Source organism: Tursiops truncatus, chromosome 16, assembly GCF_011762595.2.
Source record: "Tursiops truncatus isolate mTurTru1 chromosome 16, mTurTru1.mat.Y, whole genome shotgun sequence".
Lineage (NCBI taxonomy): Eukaryota > Metazoa > Chordata > Mammalia > Artiodactyla > Delphinidae > Tursiops > Tursiops truncatus.
Genome location: NC_047049.1, coordinates 28,250,753 through 28,267,068, shown reverse-complemented (window position 1 = coordinate 28,267,068; position 16,316 = coordinate 28,250,753). Strand labels below are relative to the sequence as shown.

Genomic DNA, 16,316 nt, shown 5'->3' with positions numbered 1-16,316 from the left:
TCACCAATTTTGATGATTTTTTTTAAATGCACACTGATATGACAGCTGTCACAATACAGTCTAACAAAATTGTTTCGAATGAAGTTAAAGACAACTAAGCACTACTGGAGTCATCTTATGGAAAAAACCAAATGAACTTTTTGGCCAACCCAATACATGACTATATACTGCTTTGTGTTAATACAAGACTGTTTCATTCACATTGGTCTTGTATGTCAGATTAAGAAAAGTTTTCTCTGGCCAAATTGTGACTTATTTTCTCACTTTCTGCTTCGGATGGCACTGTGCAGGAATTGACCCCTTGATGGTGGTTTGGAGCTGGGTCTTCCTGGTGCCACAATAACCTACCTGGCTTTCCAGGAAGACTCTGGGCTTGGAGATACCCCCAAAGCCCACAGTTCTCATGGGTGTGGTGAGCCCATGAAAGTGAGGCTTGGTTCCTGACCCAGGTACCCATTCACTGGCATCCAGACTCTCGACTCCATCACGGTGTTCTGCCTCTGTCTTCTCTAGTGATTGGGCCCAGAGACCTACAGAATCTAATGCCCTGTCCAAATTCCAAACTCATCCAGCAGCTAGAACACAGTTGGAGACTGGAAGGTCACTTTGCACTCTTTTCTCATTATTTGTTATTAAAGCATTAGAGCTGAGGGGGTCTTTAGTGACTTCCATTCTTTCTGAAAATACCCCGTGTCCTTTTCTTGAAAAGTGGGCCTTATTGCCACAGTGTCTGCTGTGGTCCGGGTACCACGCCAGGCAGTAACTCTGGACAGCTCACTACAGGGCTAAGGTTTGGGGAGGCATCCCTTTGTTCTCATGCTTACTCCATGCTGGGAGGCAGCTGTTCTCTTAAACTTTACAAGCATACCCTCTGAAATGACCTCTGCAATGACTTCATCACGCTCTTGTTACTCCACAGGCGATTCAAACTCCAGTGGCCACCGTTTGGCACTGTTAACATTTCTTCAGCGCTAAATCAGAGGGCCAGGAGAGCTTACTTAAGGCTTAGAAATGGAGACCCTGCTGTTTTCTTGACAGTTTGTTTCAAGTGCATTCAGACATGATTCTCCATAGATACTTGAAGGGCTGTCAGGTGGAAGGAGAACAAGATTTACTCTGTAACCGAATCCTGCTGATCTGCAACCCTAACCTAGCTCCAGTCAGGCACTTTTCTCTGTCTCCCTCACCACCGTCCCTGCACAGACCACCATGCAGCCTTGCCTGGATGCAGACTGCAACAGCCTCCTCCCCAGGTCTGCCTGCCTGTCCAGTCTTGCTCCTATAATCCTTTCTCAGAGCCTAAGTGATGTTTCAGTTGTAAATCTCATCACACCACACCTCTGCTTAAAGCCCTGTAATGCCTCTGCACTGCCTTCAGGATAAAGTCTAAACTCCTTAGCATTGCTTTTAACACCCCAGCCCCCACTTGGCTTTCCAGCTGCATGCGTTGCCCAGGCTGTCAGCCCCACTGAACCCCTTGCACACTGAACCCCAAATGCTTCTCATTCTCTTACCTCCAGGTCTTTGCCTAGAACATCTCTCCACCCTCCTTCACAGTTAGCTCATTTGCCTTCCAGGTGTCACCTCAGATGTCACTTTCCTCCAAAAGCCTACCCATCACCCACGGCCAGGCTGGGTATTCTTCTGTCCTCCAAACGGCTGTCTAGTTTTACCCTATCACATTTCTTGTCATTTTATCTTGTAATTGCCTGTTTATATGTATCTTCCACGCTCCTTGAGGGCTGGAATGTTGTTTTTTGGATTTTTTTAAATCTTTTTTTTGGGGGGGCGGTTATTTATCACCGTGTGCCCAACACCAGCGCCTGACGCAGACACTCAGTAGTTACTGAATGAATGACAGATGCAAAGACGATAGAAGTTTCAGGGGGGTAACTTCCACTCTATGTACTGAAGAACTTGCCAATAACTGGTTCAGTTACACAAAAAGGAACAGACTGACCCCCAAAGCACAGTGAAAGCCCCGTGCCTGTAAGTACCCAGAGCCCAAGTGGCCGTCGGCAGGGAGCTCCTTCAGATGGCAGGTGGAGTACATGCCCTCTGCTCATTTCCTATCTGCAGGAAGGCACAATTAGATTCACTTCTGGGGACAAAAGATCTGGGTCGGGGTCCCAGTTCTGTATTTACTGTGAGACCTTGAGCCAGTCACGGCCTCTCTGAGCTTTCCTTACCTGTAAAATAGAGATGACACCTGCACTGCCTACTTCAGATTTTGTGAGAACCAAAGGAGATCACGTATATGGGAGTACTTTGTAAAAGCCTTAAAATGAGAGGTACTGTTATTATTTACCACAGCATCTTCAGGACTTGCAGCTGCACTAATCTTAGCTTTACAACTGCATTAGAAAACCAAGAGCCATGTGGAAAGTTTTACTGCTGCAGGCAGAGCTGAGAATTAGAGCAGAGAGATCTCCCTCTTCTGTGCCACGCCACTGCCCTAGGGAAAAGGCAATAGTGGGGGTCAAGAGCACCTGTTTAGCTGGGATCTGCCAAAGGCCCATCGTTCCTGCCATCAGGGAGACTCCTTGGAGCCTATTACTAAATAAGGGGGAGTAGGGCCCAAAGTCTTAAATCACCATGAAAACAGCAGAAACAAAAACTACAGACATACGCAATAAACCTTCCCCGTGGGCCCCTTGATTTACGCTTAGGCAAGAACAGTTGACAGCATTTCACTTCCCCTTTGGCAAGGCAAACCCAATGAAACCGTTTAATTTAAAGGCTTTTATTAGGAACCAGGGGAATGAGCTGCTTATCCCTCTGTAACAGTCTAGAGCAGGTCACCAGGCCCAGGAAGGAGAGAGTGTCAGAGATGCTGTGCTGTGACTTGCTGCACTTGCTTAGGGCCCGGAAGGAAAGGCGGCGACGACGGAGGGCGGCAGGAACTGGCGTCAGCCAACACACCAAGAGCCTGGGGGAGAGAGCCCTCTGCCTTCCTTCCCACCCCGCTCGAGGCTGGAGTGTGCCGGGAGACAGAGAACGTGGCTGGAGTGGGCAGAGCAGCAGTGCTGGCCGAACCCTGGCTCCACTGAGTGCCGCTTCACTTGGCTGCCCTCCACTCTTCTTGCCGTTTAGTGATTAGGTATTTGAAGAACTCATACACAGACCATGCGATGGCTGTGGAGGGGATCTGGTAAATTACTCTCGCCTGCACCCCTCGGAAGTAGGCGGTCACCCCGCCGACTTGATACACCGTCCTGAAGGCACTAGCCATGCCTGTGATGTGTCCTGTAATGTTTGAGTTCAAAGCCAGGGATTCCTGGGTGTTGAGCAGTGTTTTGCAAACGTCCAGTGGGGTTGTGGCAGCGGCAGCTACAGCTCCTGCACAGGCTCCGGAGAGGACATGGGAGCTGGGGTTGTACCGTCTCTGGGGGTTAAAGTGCTCCTGCAGGAATTCATAGGTCATGAAATGAATGGCTTGGAAGGGAACGTTCATGGTTAGCTGCGTGGTGTAGCTGCGGTAAAAGGCCCCGGCCCCTTCATTTTGCCACACTGCCCGTACACAGTCTGTCACCCGGTGGTACGGTGAGTTGTACATTTGCATCCTCTGCTTCACCACTGGCGGTGCCGTCAATGAGAAGAAGGGAACGGTGACAGCAATCAGCCGGTGAGCAGGAGTGTCCAGATTCGGAGTCCCAAGTCAGTAGATCAGCCAATGGATTGGAGAGAGGAAAAAGTATGAGTGAATTGTCAGTCTGATTAGTGAAGGTTTCCCTTTTTTGAGAGGAGGGGATAGGAGAGGGTGATAAAGGGCTAAAAAATAATGGACCCAATTCTAGTAAGATTTCTTTAATACCGGCCAATTAACATACAGGATATATCTACAGTTTAGACTCCAGAGGGTTTCCTTGAAATAAGTACCTACCTATTATTGTTACCATCTTACCCTTTCGTAACTCTTAAGACAAGAAGTGATTCAGTGGCAGTGAACATAATAATGAACACATAGCCCTAAAATCCCAGTCGTCAGGTACACAACACTGAACTCTTACAACATGAGGATCTCATCCTTCCATAGGAAGAGGAGAAGGGCTACCAAAAACACAATTCTTAGTCAAGAAGGGTACGGCTTTAGTTTCCAGACATCTCCTACCCCCTCAAGTAGATACATGTATAAGCTCAGGTATAATCTTCAGTTTAGCTTTGGCTCTTTCCTTGCCATGGCCTTGCCCAGACAGGTAAAGAACTGGAACTTTAAGGAACCTGGCAACTGTGCTATCCTTTCATATTTGTTTGGGTACCTCATTCTCCAACTGAAAAGCCAAGATCCACGCAGCAGTGCAGGGACTAAGCTCTACCAATGTACCTTTCATTCCTATCTCAACCATTCTTCATTCCAACAAGATAGGCAGTATTTTCAAATGTCAGAATCCATCTTCACCTTTTTGAAGAAAAGTGAAATAATCTGCTAAATTTTTTACATCAAATCCACTATAAAGCGGACTTCCAGGAAGGCCCAGGAATAGGCCACATAGAGCCATACCTTTTTCCAGGGAAGCCCCAGGTGAATAAATCTCACTGAATATGCTTCCTGTCTAAGGGAATCCTCCTAAGCACGGACAACATGCAGGGAGTGCCCTCTAGTGGTAAGACAATGTAACACGCCAGGATTTCCCACCAAAACTGATGGGGTGCTCCCTGGCTTTCTCCTGCAAACCAAAAATAAAGGAAAAGCCCAGAGATGTAGATGCAGCTGCCCATAGAGGGAAAGGGTGAGGAATCATTACCTTCTGCTGGATTCATGGCTGCATCATGAAGTAATGTTGCCACACACCCGGCCGCGCCTGCAAAGGAAAAAACAACTGCCACATGTAAGGCCAGGAAAGGGTGACTGACTCATGGAGGACCCAGAGTGAAGGGGCGTAGCTGTGATAAACCACAGCAGGGAGAGGGAATGTTAAGAGCCAGTTTAAAAGATGGAACCCACTGCTTCTAAATGCCTGTTCAGAGAAATGAAGATACTTGTTCCCTCTAACTTAGTAAGGCCATCAATCTACCTTCCACAGCTACGATAGGAAGGCCAGGAAGAGTCTGAGAAACAGCCCAGACTTTTTTCAACAAAGATGGCTCTGAGAATAAGTGCAGTTCATGCTCCAGACAGGAAGCAGATACACTGTGGCCAAGGGATGCCAGCACATCACCTGCTTCCAGTGGCGGGAGAGCACGAGGGGCAGGTGGTTAGATCTCCACCACAGAATCTCACCTTCTATCCTGCTGCCGCATGCTGCCCAACCCCAGTCTCCAAATCCTAACATCTGTCCATCTAGACCTTTCCCTCAGGTCCTGAACTACCGTATTCCTCACCCTCTCCTCTCCACTTTCACTTTGGTTTTCTCCAGGCTGCCATCCCTTCCATTACTTCCACACAACCTCCAACCCTCTGGTTTCTTTGTACAGAAGCCCCCCGGCCCCAGCACCATTCACTTGTTGAGGGCTTGTCATGTCCTCCATGATACAAACTGCCTGTGGGCAGCTGGGATCCTGAAAAGGTGAGGCGAAGAGCTGAAGCTCCACTGATGTCTTCCTTGGGTGGCTGGGTTACCTCCAATCCTGCCCCGAGGAGCGGGATACCACCCAACTACCAAGAAACACACAACGGGGGCAGTTCAGTGTGTGTCTCCACATTACCAGGGCATCAGAAGCTGATACCAGGGAGAGAATGAGAGGAAAGGGTCAAGCTGGTACGTAAGGGAGGATATTGTAACCCTTTGTTGAGATGCCCCAAAGAAGAGGTGGGGTTGACGCAGCCCACTGTCTGAGAACATCAGGTTTGGAAGTCCCTCCCCTATAATCTGGCCTACTCCAGCCCAAAGCTTCAGCTTCAAATCATGCTGAGACTGGAAAGCACTGACAACAGCAAAGCCCAAAGAGTTGGGAAAGTGGGAGAACCAGCACAGGAAGGCTCAATACCATTGGCAATATGGCTATTGCCCCCAGGGTGGATTACATCACTCAGTGTCTTTTTTAACTTTTCATAGCAGGCAAAATAGAGGGCGTGGGCGGGCCCTGCGCCAGTTGCTGTGACGTTCAGGCCTCGCATGGGCCTCCACAGCCCCTCCGTTCTTATAATCCTCCAGAGGGCCTCCAACACGTTGCGATAGCGGGCAGCTGGATCAGGCTGTAGGCTCTGCATCCGAGTCTGAAAGTACAGAAGGGAGAAGTGCAATGTCAGTGGTGCTGACTGCGCACCCAATCTCAACACTCAGGCTTGGGCACTGGGCAGACCTACGTGAAATCACGCCAATATGCGGAAGTGACACCTGGCATCCAGTGTTACTGCCTTCCAAATCTATGTGCCGTCTTTCCAAGCCTCGGCTGGACCTTTCTTTTTCTGGTCACCTATGACCCTACGAGTGGAACACCATTATTTTCCCTCAAAAAATCGCCCCCTGGTAAGCGTTCTTGAACCCAGCAACAAATATTAAGCCTGTGTTTCAGGAGAAGTTGCTTTTGTGTCTTAATAAACTCAGGCTAAGAGTTCTTTACAAGTGGATTCTAAAGTCAACTATTTACTGTCTACAACATACTTTATTACTTCTGAAGACTGATCCTGGGCCTGCTTCCTGGCCACATACTACACTGACTAATGAGATGACAGCTCATCCTTCGATATAACCTTGATGATAATCTGGCTTCTTCAGACTATTTGGCATTGGCAGCTGGGCCTGTAAGTTAAAATTTTGGCAGAAGTAGTATTCCTAATAGATGCTGCTCTGATTTCCTGGAAAAGAAAGTTTACCCTCAAACTATGAAGGTGGAAACCAATCTATTCTCTAAAACCGAGGGAGATTCCAGATTTCTAATCTAAACTGACTGAATCCCAAAACTGGCATCACTGAATAAAATTAGTCTCAGTGAAACATAACCCTTGGAATCTCTAGAGGATTCAGTGACTGGAATGAATGTATATGGTAGATACTGAAATTTGGGAAATTAATCTTACTTGAAATACTTCCCAAATCACAGACCTTCTCTGAAGGATGAGTCTCCAATGCAGATCTCTTGTCTATTGATCTATTTCAAGGTTAGGGTGGCATGGAGACTACCAGATAGTATAAAATCAATGTCCAGGGACTTCCCTGGTGGTCCAGTGGTAAAGAATCCGCCTTCCAATGCAGGGGACGCAGGTTTGATCCCTGGTCAAGGAACTAAGATCCCACATGCCGCAGGGCAACTGAGCCCACGCGCCTCAACTAGAGCACCCATGTGCCACAAACTAAAGAGCCCATGTGCTCTGGACTCCGCGCACCACAACTATAGAGCCCACGTGCCCTGGAGCCCGCGCACCACAACTAGAGAGAGAAAACCCGCACGCCACAACTAGAGAGAAGCCTGCATGGCAACAAAGAGCTTGTGCTGCAACAAAAAGATCCCATGTGCCACAACTAAGACCCGACGCAGCCAAAATAATTAATTAATTAATTGATTAAATACTAAAAAAAAAAAAATCAATGTCCAGTGCCTGGACCACAGTAGGCACTCAAGATTTGTTTGTTGAATGAATGAATGAATGAATGAATGAATCTTAGCTTTGTCTGCACCAGTTCAAAAAGGCCATTAGTGAGCCAACAGGGGCAACTAACGCCCAAGTACAGTTTAAATTCCTACTTCATTCCTGTCACTGATTCAATCTGGATTTAAAAGCTTGAACCTTCCTGTTGGCCATCTGAAATCCAAGAGTAATGCCTCTTCTCCAAAGCATGGGAAAAAACGAACTAACCAGATTAATAAATCCTGGTTAGCTGCAAGCAATCCACATTCCTCTAGTTATCTTCCCCTTCCTGCTACCAACAAAGAACTGGTAGCCTAAAAGATTACTGAAGTTCAATCAGAAATATACAATATCACTTATCACAATGTGACACATTCTTTTCTACTTCTCAATTTTAAAAAAAAAAGGGACTTCCCTGGTAGTGCAGTGGTTAAGAATCCGCCTGCCAATCAGGAGACGCGGGTTCGAGCCCTGGTCCGGGAAGGTCCCACATGCTGTGGAGCAACTAAGCCCGTGCGCCACAACTACTGAGCCTGCGCTCTAGAGCCCGCACACCTACAGCCCGTGCTCTGCAACAAGAGAAGCCACCGCAATGAGAAGCCTGCACACCACAATGAAGAGTAGCCCCTGCTCGCCGCAACTAGAGAAAGCCCACGCACAGCAATGAAGACCCAAAACAGCCAAAAATAAATAATTAAATTAAAAAAACAACAACTAACTAATCTTGTATTGGGGGAATGTTTAGAAATTGCACTGTTCTGCTGGAGTCAATAGCATATTTGGGTAACTAGTCTTAAAGGTCTGGCCTCAGAGTCCTGGAACCGTTTACCCACAAGAGAAACCTGGACTGTGTGTAAGTTACAATGAAAATTTTACACACACGTCTAAATCTAACTCACAATTCTAACTCAATGAAAATACACCCTCATGGAGAGGACCCAGGCATAAGCCACACCAAATATACAAATATGGCTCCCCAAATTTGTGGGCCAATAAATCTCTTTCACAGAAAGATGAAAACCTCTTAAGGATGAAATCTCTAAGTAAGAATTAGTGAATAGTCTTCAACATAAAAAATACCACTGCCCGACTTTGAAGAAAAGCCAAACGGGGCTTCCCTGGTGGCGCAGTGGTTGAGAGTCCACCTGCCGATGCAGGGGATGCGGGTTCGTGCCCCGGTCTGGGAAGCTCCCACATGCTGCAGAGCGGCTGGGCTCCTGAGCCATGGCCGCTGAGCCTGCGTGTCCGGAGCCTGTGCTCCGCAATGGGACAGGCCACAATAGTGAGAGGCCCGTGTACCGCAAAAAAAAAAGCCAAACAGGTAAGTAGTTTGGTGAGACAAGTCACATTTGAGTCAGAAAGGCTGAGTGGGAGACCCAGCTTTGCTAGCTATGTGGTCTTGGGTATGTCACTTAACCTCTGAGCTTCAGCAATGTCATCTGTAACATGAGACTAAGAATGGCTGACTCAGAGTGCTGTTGTGGAGATTCAGAGTTAAGGCAAGTAAAAGCCGTTGCTAATTTATGTGGTGCTAGAAATATAAGGCTTTTTATTGTATTCAACTATGTTTCTGAGAAATATTAGTTCATATCTCAGAATTTACAGATCACAGCAGTGTTGTCTCGTGTATAAGTCATTTTGCAAATATGCATGGGCAACTAACTGGTCTTTAACCACTAACAAATCAGGATTGATTTTGTATTTTTTGTTTTCATTTTAAAGTTCCTCTGTGTCTATGATTTATATGTCCAGCTGTTCATCTAAAGGTCATGTTTAGGAAGGAGCACAATTGTGAAATTCTGTGCCTTGCTTGGTTCTGGAAATCTGCTTTTGGGCGCCTGTATGGAAGGCTTGGGAGTCAGACTGGGTTTAAATCATGACTCTGCCACTAACTATGTGACCTTGGGCAAGTTACTTGCCTGTTTTCTTCATCTATAAAGTAATGAAAATGGTATCTACTTCATGAAGTTGTTCCAGTGATTAAATCAGTAAATATTAAGGCACATCACATAGTGCTTGACAAACATGAGCAATTGCCATTTACTGAATGCTCATTATTAGATATAAGAACATCAAATAAGCCAATGTTTCCATTTCCTAGCTGTCCACTGGTGAATGTATATAGATAACCATTTACATCTGGAGTTTGGAAAAGATTTACTTCCCTTTGTTCTTTCCCTCCTTAACTTATTATATAAGTAGATTATTTGCTTCACGACTACAAAGCCAAAAAGCAGCACCTTGGTGACAGGTGCTTAGCCAGATGATTTTGAGAAGAGTTTTGACTGCTTTACGCTGTAGAAACTATCCCTTTAGATAAAGTCTGGTGCTTGTCTCTGAAGCCCAGAAAAGGAATACTGGGATTCACTTGGGCTCCCAAACCTCCCTATTATGACCATGAAAATCACTGGTTGACTAACTATAGCCTAGCAAGGCTATGCTGACTTCCCATGGTCCTTCCCAAGGATATTTTAAGTCGACTTGACCCTGATAAGCGGTTTGGGGGTGCACAGGCTTGCATACCAAGAGTCACTATCAGCTTTCACTTGCAAACACTGTGGTTGACCTTTAGGCTCCAACACAGATACCTGCCTCTAGTCTTAGGGTATGTTGGGCTGCTCTTCCTCTCCACCACCTATTTATGGTGGAAGAGGAAGAATAGCTACGCAAGGACAAGTGAACTGCAAAGCCCTTTCTGAAGGAAGAGATTTGAATTTTACTTTCATGCCTGCACAACAGTGTCTACTGTAAACAGTGTTTACTGACACTAAATCTTGATAGGCTCACCTACTTTTTCCCTCTAATCATTTAAATGCCAGCGTTAATGGCAAATGAAAATGATTCTTCTAAAACACGCTTTTGTGTTTTTGAAGACTCCTGAGCATTTTTTCCTCCAGATGAAATAATTATTTCTTTAATGTAGTGCTTTGAGGCATGACTGTAATGTTGTATTAGTAATCTTTTAAAAACAAAAATTCCAAAGCTTATGCAAATGAATAAGAACTGTTCTTCAAAACAGTTATCTTGAAAGGCTACAAGCGACTTATTCCAGCAATGCTGCTGCAGTTATGCAAAACATTTCTGGAACTCCTCTTTCCAAAATGTTCCCTCAGTGGGTTTATCAAGCTCAGGAGTAAATCAGTCTCCTTGCTTTCTCCAGTCCTACCTTATCTTTGACCCCAATCATCATTACCCATTTTGATCTCCCACCTGAGCTGCCATATTTGATTCTGAATGGTCTCAATTACTAAAACATCAACTCTGTCTTGTCACAGGACAAACACTTGCCCCATTTAAGGATATGTAGCCAAGTATTCTAGAGGCATTTCTAACAGAGTAAGTTATAAAATGTTCACAACAACATTAGCATTATGTAAATATATGGAGTAAGGAGATAGTCTCCTAAGGTAGTGGGACAACATTTAAATTGATAAGCTGAGGTAATATTTCTGAGGTAATATTTCTAAGTCAGTCATATTATTACATTGTACTTTTCAAGCCATTCAATAATTTTCATTACTCTCCTTGATCTAGTTTTCATTTGATACCCATCCTGAAAGACAGCACCCTAGACTATCTTGGACTTTACTCACAGTCCAAGTATAGTGAGGTTACTTTGCAGTTAGATCATGTTAACTTTTGGATATACAGCATTAACAACTCACAGTTGGATATACAGCATTAACGACTCACAGTCATTCAACCTAGACTCTGTTACATACATGTCTGAATCTTTTTTATTTGTACTTATACATATGACATTTCAATATTGTTAGAGCATTAGCCATCCTCTTATTTCTCTCTCATGGATTTTACTATTTATTTCTATTCCTCACAATTGACATGCGTATTTAAAATTCTAGGGACTTCCCTGGCGGTCCAGTGGTTAAGACTTGGCCTTCCAATGCAGGGGGTGCAGGTTCAATCCCTGGTTGGCGAGCTAAGATCCCACATGCCTCGGGGCCAAAAAACCAAAACATAAAACAGGTGTGATATTGTAACAAATTCAATAAGGAATTTAAAAACGGTCTACATCAAAAAAAAAATCTTAAAAAAATAAAATAAAATTCTAATATCCATTTTAGCCAAGTGCATTTACCACAGTTTCAAGGGTATGAACCTTGGTAGGAGTTACCTTGCAATGTGCTAGGATACTCCTACCAACTCGGTGTCATTCACAAAGCTTAAGGAGCACTTTCTCCATTTCCTCATCCACCTTACTAATGAAAACATGAAACGGTACTGGAACCAGGGAGCAGAAGAGAAAGACTTTGCATCTTCCAAGTAGATATTCTCCTCCTGAATATGTAACTTTTTCCTAATTTGAGAAGAAAGCATACATCCAAGAGCTGTGAGGATATTGTTTAACTATATTACCCTTAACATGTAAATGAGGAACCAGTCTGTCATTATATTTATTTCAACAGTCCCCTTGGTTGTTCCTTTGCTAATGCACAAGAATAAGAACTGTAAAGAACAATGTGTTCCCCTCGTCACCCAGCTTTCTTCAGAAACATGACTTCTTGTACCCACTCATCAGCCTGCTTGGTGTGGCTGAAATTAGTTTTACTTTCACATGAATCACGCCCTCTTGTTGATCCCATTTTATTTTCTTCACAGTAACATCTACTTTCCAGTATTGTCATGCTTCCCTTCTAGACAACTTTTGCCTTTTTGTCAACTTCAAGTGGCCAAAGAAATACACTATGAGGTCCATCTCTCCTTGGAGGGCTGATGTGCTCCCTGCATTTACACAATCCCAATCCCAGCTCAATTTTCATGTTCAGGAAATAGGTGGAGTATCATGCTTGCTGCACAGAGAAACCGAAACTTCTTCCTGAACATGGTCTTTCCCATATTATTTCCAGTCAGGAACTCTGAATTCTGACTGCACAATCATTTCCAATCACTCATGGGTTAAGATTTAATAAGTAAATACTTCCTCTAGCTGAGAGATCCCAGATTCTGGTTCCTGCCCCATCACTTTTAAGGGAAAACACAGCAAGGAGCTTGTAAAAGCACTGGCCAGAGAACATCTCTAGCCATTAAGATCCTATTGAGGGTGTTCAGTAAGCTTTACCTTAATCAAGTTAGTAGCACTTACCTGTTCCCTTCCCATCCCACCCTATTCCTATTTAGTCCCAGTTGGGATCCAGGGTTCTGGCTGACAGATTTTCTTTCCAGAGTCCCAATTTAGATCTCACTGACGGTGAGAAATTGGTCCTGGCTTCTGAGTGGGATCAGTTCCCGGCCGGGACCTTTCTTGCATAGGTGTGTGCTTCGAATAGTGTGGTGGCAGGAGCCAGAAAGGGACTTTGGTCGGCTCCGGCTCTCGGCTGGGATCCTGGCTCCGGGCATGACCCAGGGGTCGGGTCAGCCCCAGGTGAAGTTCGGAGCAGGGCCAGGTCTCACCTTGACGCAGTCGATGGGGTACATCACGCAGTGCTCCAGGATCCCTGCCACGGCGCCCGCCACCATGTGCGTGGTGACAGTGGCTCCAGCCGGCAGCGCCTCGTAGTCCGGGCCGGAGTCAGGATCCTGCCGTACCGGGGGCCTGCAGGCCCCGGCCTCCCCGCCGCTGGCCCCCCGGCCCACGCCCCGCTGCAGCCACCCGTCCAGCAGCGCCGACTCCCCGGGGCTCCGCCCCGGCCCAGCCGCCGGCCCCCCCGCCACACCGCCAGCACCCCGCCCCTCCAACTCCATCCACCCGGGCCAGCTGCAGCGCCCACCCCCGCCGCCGCCGCCGTCGCTGCCGCCGCTGCCGTCGCCGCCCCCCAGCCCCGTTGCGTCTGCCTCAGGCGCGGCCCAGAGAGCCCGGGGCCTCGGGCTCCCGCTTGGCCCCGAGGACACGCCCCTCAGTCAGCCATTGGTGCAGCCGTCAATATAGCCCCGCCCCCAGATTACGTAGAAAATATAGGTCTGTGGTATTAGTGAATTTGCCTGTCATTCCTCCGCCCCGCGGCGTTGAGACAGCTTAGATCCCACCCCTTTCCCTTTGATCTTGGAAGCTTCTTGTTTATTGGCTACTTGATTGGCCAACATGTAAGATCAACCCGCCCTCCGACTTTTCTGGAGGGCGGGAGAGACTTAAGGCTGAACTTTGATAGGCTCAACGACTCTTGATACTTTGAGCGCGGGCATTGGCCAGTTTTATGTCGGGATCCGATTGGCTACAGGAAGAGAGCGAAGCGCCCAGGGGCTATCGAGGGGGAATTTCGGGCCCTGAGTGGCGCCAGTAGAGCTGTGGGTGCTGCAGGCTGGATCGTGTCGGGGGAGGAGGGGAGGGCGGTGCCTGGCCTTCAAGGTCAAACCGCTGACGGATGCAGTTAGGCCCCTTCTAGAGCGCCCACCCCGAATCCCGGGACTCGCGGGTCGTATGCTGGCGGGTGGCCTTGGCCCGAGAACTCTGTTCCCGCGGGATCTCGGACTGGCGTTGGGTGGAGCGGGCCGGGGCCGGGCATCCCCTGGCGAGGCCCGCCGGCATGTCGGGAAAGCTTGCGACATGCAGGAGGAGGCCCGTTAAACTCCGGTCAGGTCGGGAGAATTGACCCCTCCGTGCTGCGCGCGGGCGGACTCCTTAGGGCCTGATGCTCCTCAGGCCCTAGCGCCCGGCACTGGGCTTGCCCCGGAGTCGCCAAGCAAACCCCGCAGTTGTTGAGTGAACGAGTTCTCCGGGGGCATGCTGTCGCTCGGCCCTCCGCCAGGCCGAGAGCTGGAGGCGGGGAAGGGAGATGTCGAAATGGGGCGGGACGATTCAGAGACGATGACAGGTGGGGAGGCTGGGCAGGAGGTAGCTGCCCAAACACAGCAGGAAAGTACGGCAAATTTGGGGAAGCTTGTCGGACGCACAGCTTGTCCCTGAGCTGACTCACTGATGAGCTCCCCTGCCCGGTGATGATGCTTTTTGTGGTAAGACTGCTCTCGATCCCAGGCGCTTCGGCTGGGGTCTCAGAGGGGCGCTTACTGATTAAAGAACAATACCAGCAGTTCCCAGCCTTGAGCACCACCTCCTGGGCGGTGACGTTGCACAGATGGTGCTTTGCTAGGGCCGCGGGCTCGGTTGAGGAACACAGGCTTTCCCCACTCCGTCTTCCCGGCGTCTTCAGTCTCCCTTAACTGGAGCGTGTTTGCACAAGTCTCCCCAGTGTTTCCAGATCTGTCTTTACTCCCCCTTTTACTGAGATGATGATGTAATTGTGAACTTTTAAAAATCTGTTTCTAGCTTTTCCTTAGATAAGAAAGAGGTTTTTCTTTTTCTCTCTAAAGCTTAGCCCTTTTATGGGTCTCCGTTTTTTGTTGTTTTTTTTTAAACTTATTTTCTTCCTATTCAGCATTGGCTATTTAACCTTTGGGTCTCGACCTTTTGGAAAATAATGAAACTACAAATCCTCTTCCCCCTACCCCCATGCACACACAAAATTTTGCCTATAATTTCTAAATTTGCAGTGTCCCTGACAGTGACTCGTGGACCCCCTAGGGATCCATTAACTTAAAGTTAAGAACCATAGGTTTCACAAAAAGAAACCCACTCAATCCTGCTGGAGTACTAATTCCCTTTACTGCCAAACCTACTCCAGTAATGAGCTATACCTGCCAAGTCCTTTCTCTCCTTAAGCCCTACATTTTTACTCCTTTATTCTTCGGTCACAAATGACCTTTCCAAATCCAATGGTCTTTTTCTTATTCCCATTTTTCTTGACTAAGAGATAACACTTGCCCCCCATTGACCCATCCCTCACTGAAACTTTTTCCTCGCTTCAGGAGACACTCTGTTCTACCCTTTAGACTTCTGAGTCTGCTACGCTTCTCTACCCACTGAGGGGGGAACATTCCTGAAGGTTTAATGCTTCTTGTTCATCTTTAATACTTTAGAGAACTTCACTACTCCAAATCTGTTTTCCTCATTGGAGCCCTATCTATATGTCCCTTATTGCATACCTGTTAACTGAAATTTCCATGTGAATATTCAGTTAAGTATTTATTGAGTACCAACTTTGCTTGGCACTGTACTTGAAGCTGGTGATACAGGATAGACAGAGTCTATGACCTCATGGAGCTTACTTTTTAATGGGGGGAGAGGGATAGACGAATAAAAATATCGGTTAGCTCTAGGTACTATGCTGATAACTGTAGTAAGGAGGTGTGATAACGTATGACAGGGTGGCTACACTTGTATGACCAGGAAAGGCCTTTCTGAGGAGGTGACACTATGGTTAAGTTCTGAATGACAGGCAGGAGCTCATGTTAGGCCCAGAGAAGAGCATTCCAGAAGGAACTGTAGGTACAACAATCCTAAGGTGAGAACAAGGTTGGTGTATGAAGGGACAGAAAGGTCAGTGTGGCCGGAGCACGGTGGGGGGTTGGAAAGATAGGCAGAGGGTGAATATCCACCTTAATTTCTGATTTAGCACGTCCGTTCCAAACTCAGCCTTTCCACTCCCCACTGCAACCAATTCCTCCACAATTTTTCATTTCTACCCAATCAATCAGACTCTAAAGCTGGGAGTCTTCCTTGACTACCTCTTCAGACTAATTATCCTGAAATGTTTTTGTTGTTGTTGTTCATGCTCTTCTCCTTCCTATAGATATTATACTCTCCCAGTGTCTGATAATTTTACATCTATATTGTGATAACCTTTGAAAGGCCACCCTACCTCTGGGATCTCCTGGCTTCACCAGTATTTTGAGTCCTCTCCTTCCAGGGACATGGTAGAATTGTTCTTCCCACCTCCTTGAAGATAGGCATGGCCATGAGATTTGTCTGACCAAGGAAGTGTGGGCGAAGCATGAGAGCCACACATTACCT

At 47.0% G+C, this 16,316-nt stretch overlaps 1 protein-coding gene across 1 annotated transcript; it reads right to left on the bottom strand.

The window, feature by feature from the left end:
- Positions 1-2,727: 2,727 nt before the first annotated feature.
- Positions 2,728-13,296, bottom strand: SLC25A28 (solute carrier family 25 member 28). The gene is made up of 4 exons (XM_004314425.4): positions 12,923-13,296; positions 5,929-6,157; positions 4,746-4,802; positions 2,728-3,576 (listed from the first exon to the last, which is right to left on the bottom strand). Exons 1-4 carry the CDS (start codon positions 13,211-13,213, stop codon positions 3,059-3,061), a joined length of 1,095 nt encoding a protein of 364 aa, XP_004314473.2. The 5' UTR covers positions 13,214-13,296; the 3' UTR covers positions 2,728-3,058.
- Between the last annotated feature and the right edge of the window lie 3,020 nt (positions 13,297-16,316).

Bases quoted from the DNA above. Each gene is read 5' to 3' on its own strand.
- SLC25A28 (XM_004314425.4), bottom strand. From the start codon at position 13,213: ATGGAGTTGGAGGGGCGGGGTGCTGGCGGTGTGGCGGGGGGGCCGGCG. The intron at 4,803-5,928 runs GTATTGAGCCTT...TTTCCTTTGCAG, and splicing joins CAATAGCCATATTGCCAATG to GCGCGGCCGGGTGTGTGGCA. The intron at 3,577-4,745 runs GTAATGATTCCT...CGGCACCGCCAG, and splicing joins AGCCATGAATCCAGCAGAAG to TGGTGAAGCAGAGGATGCAA.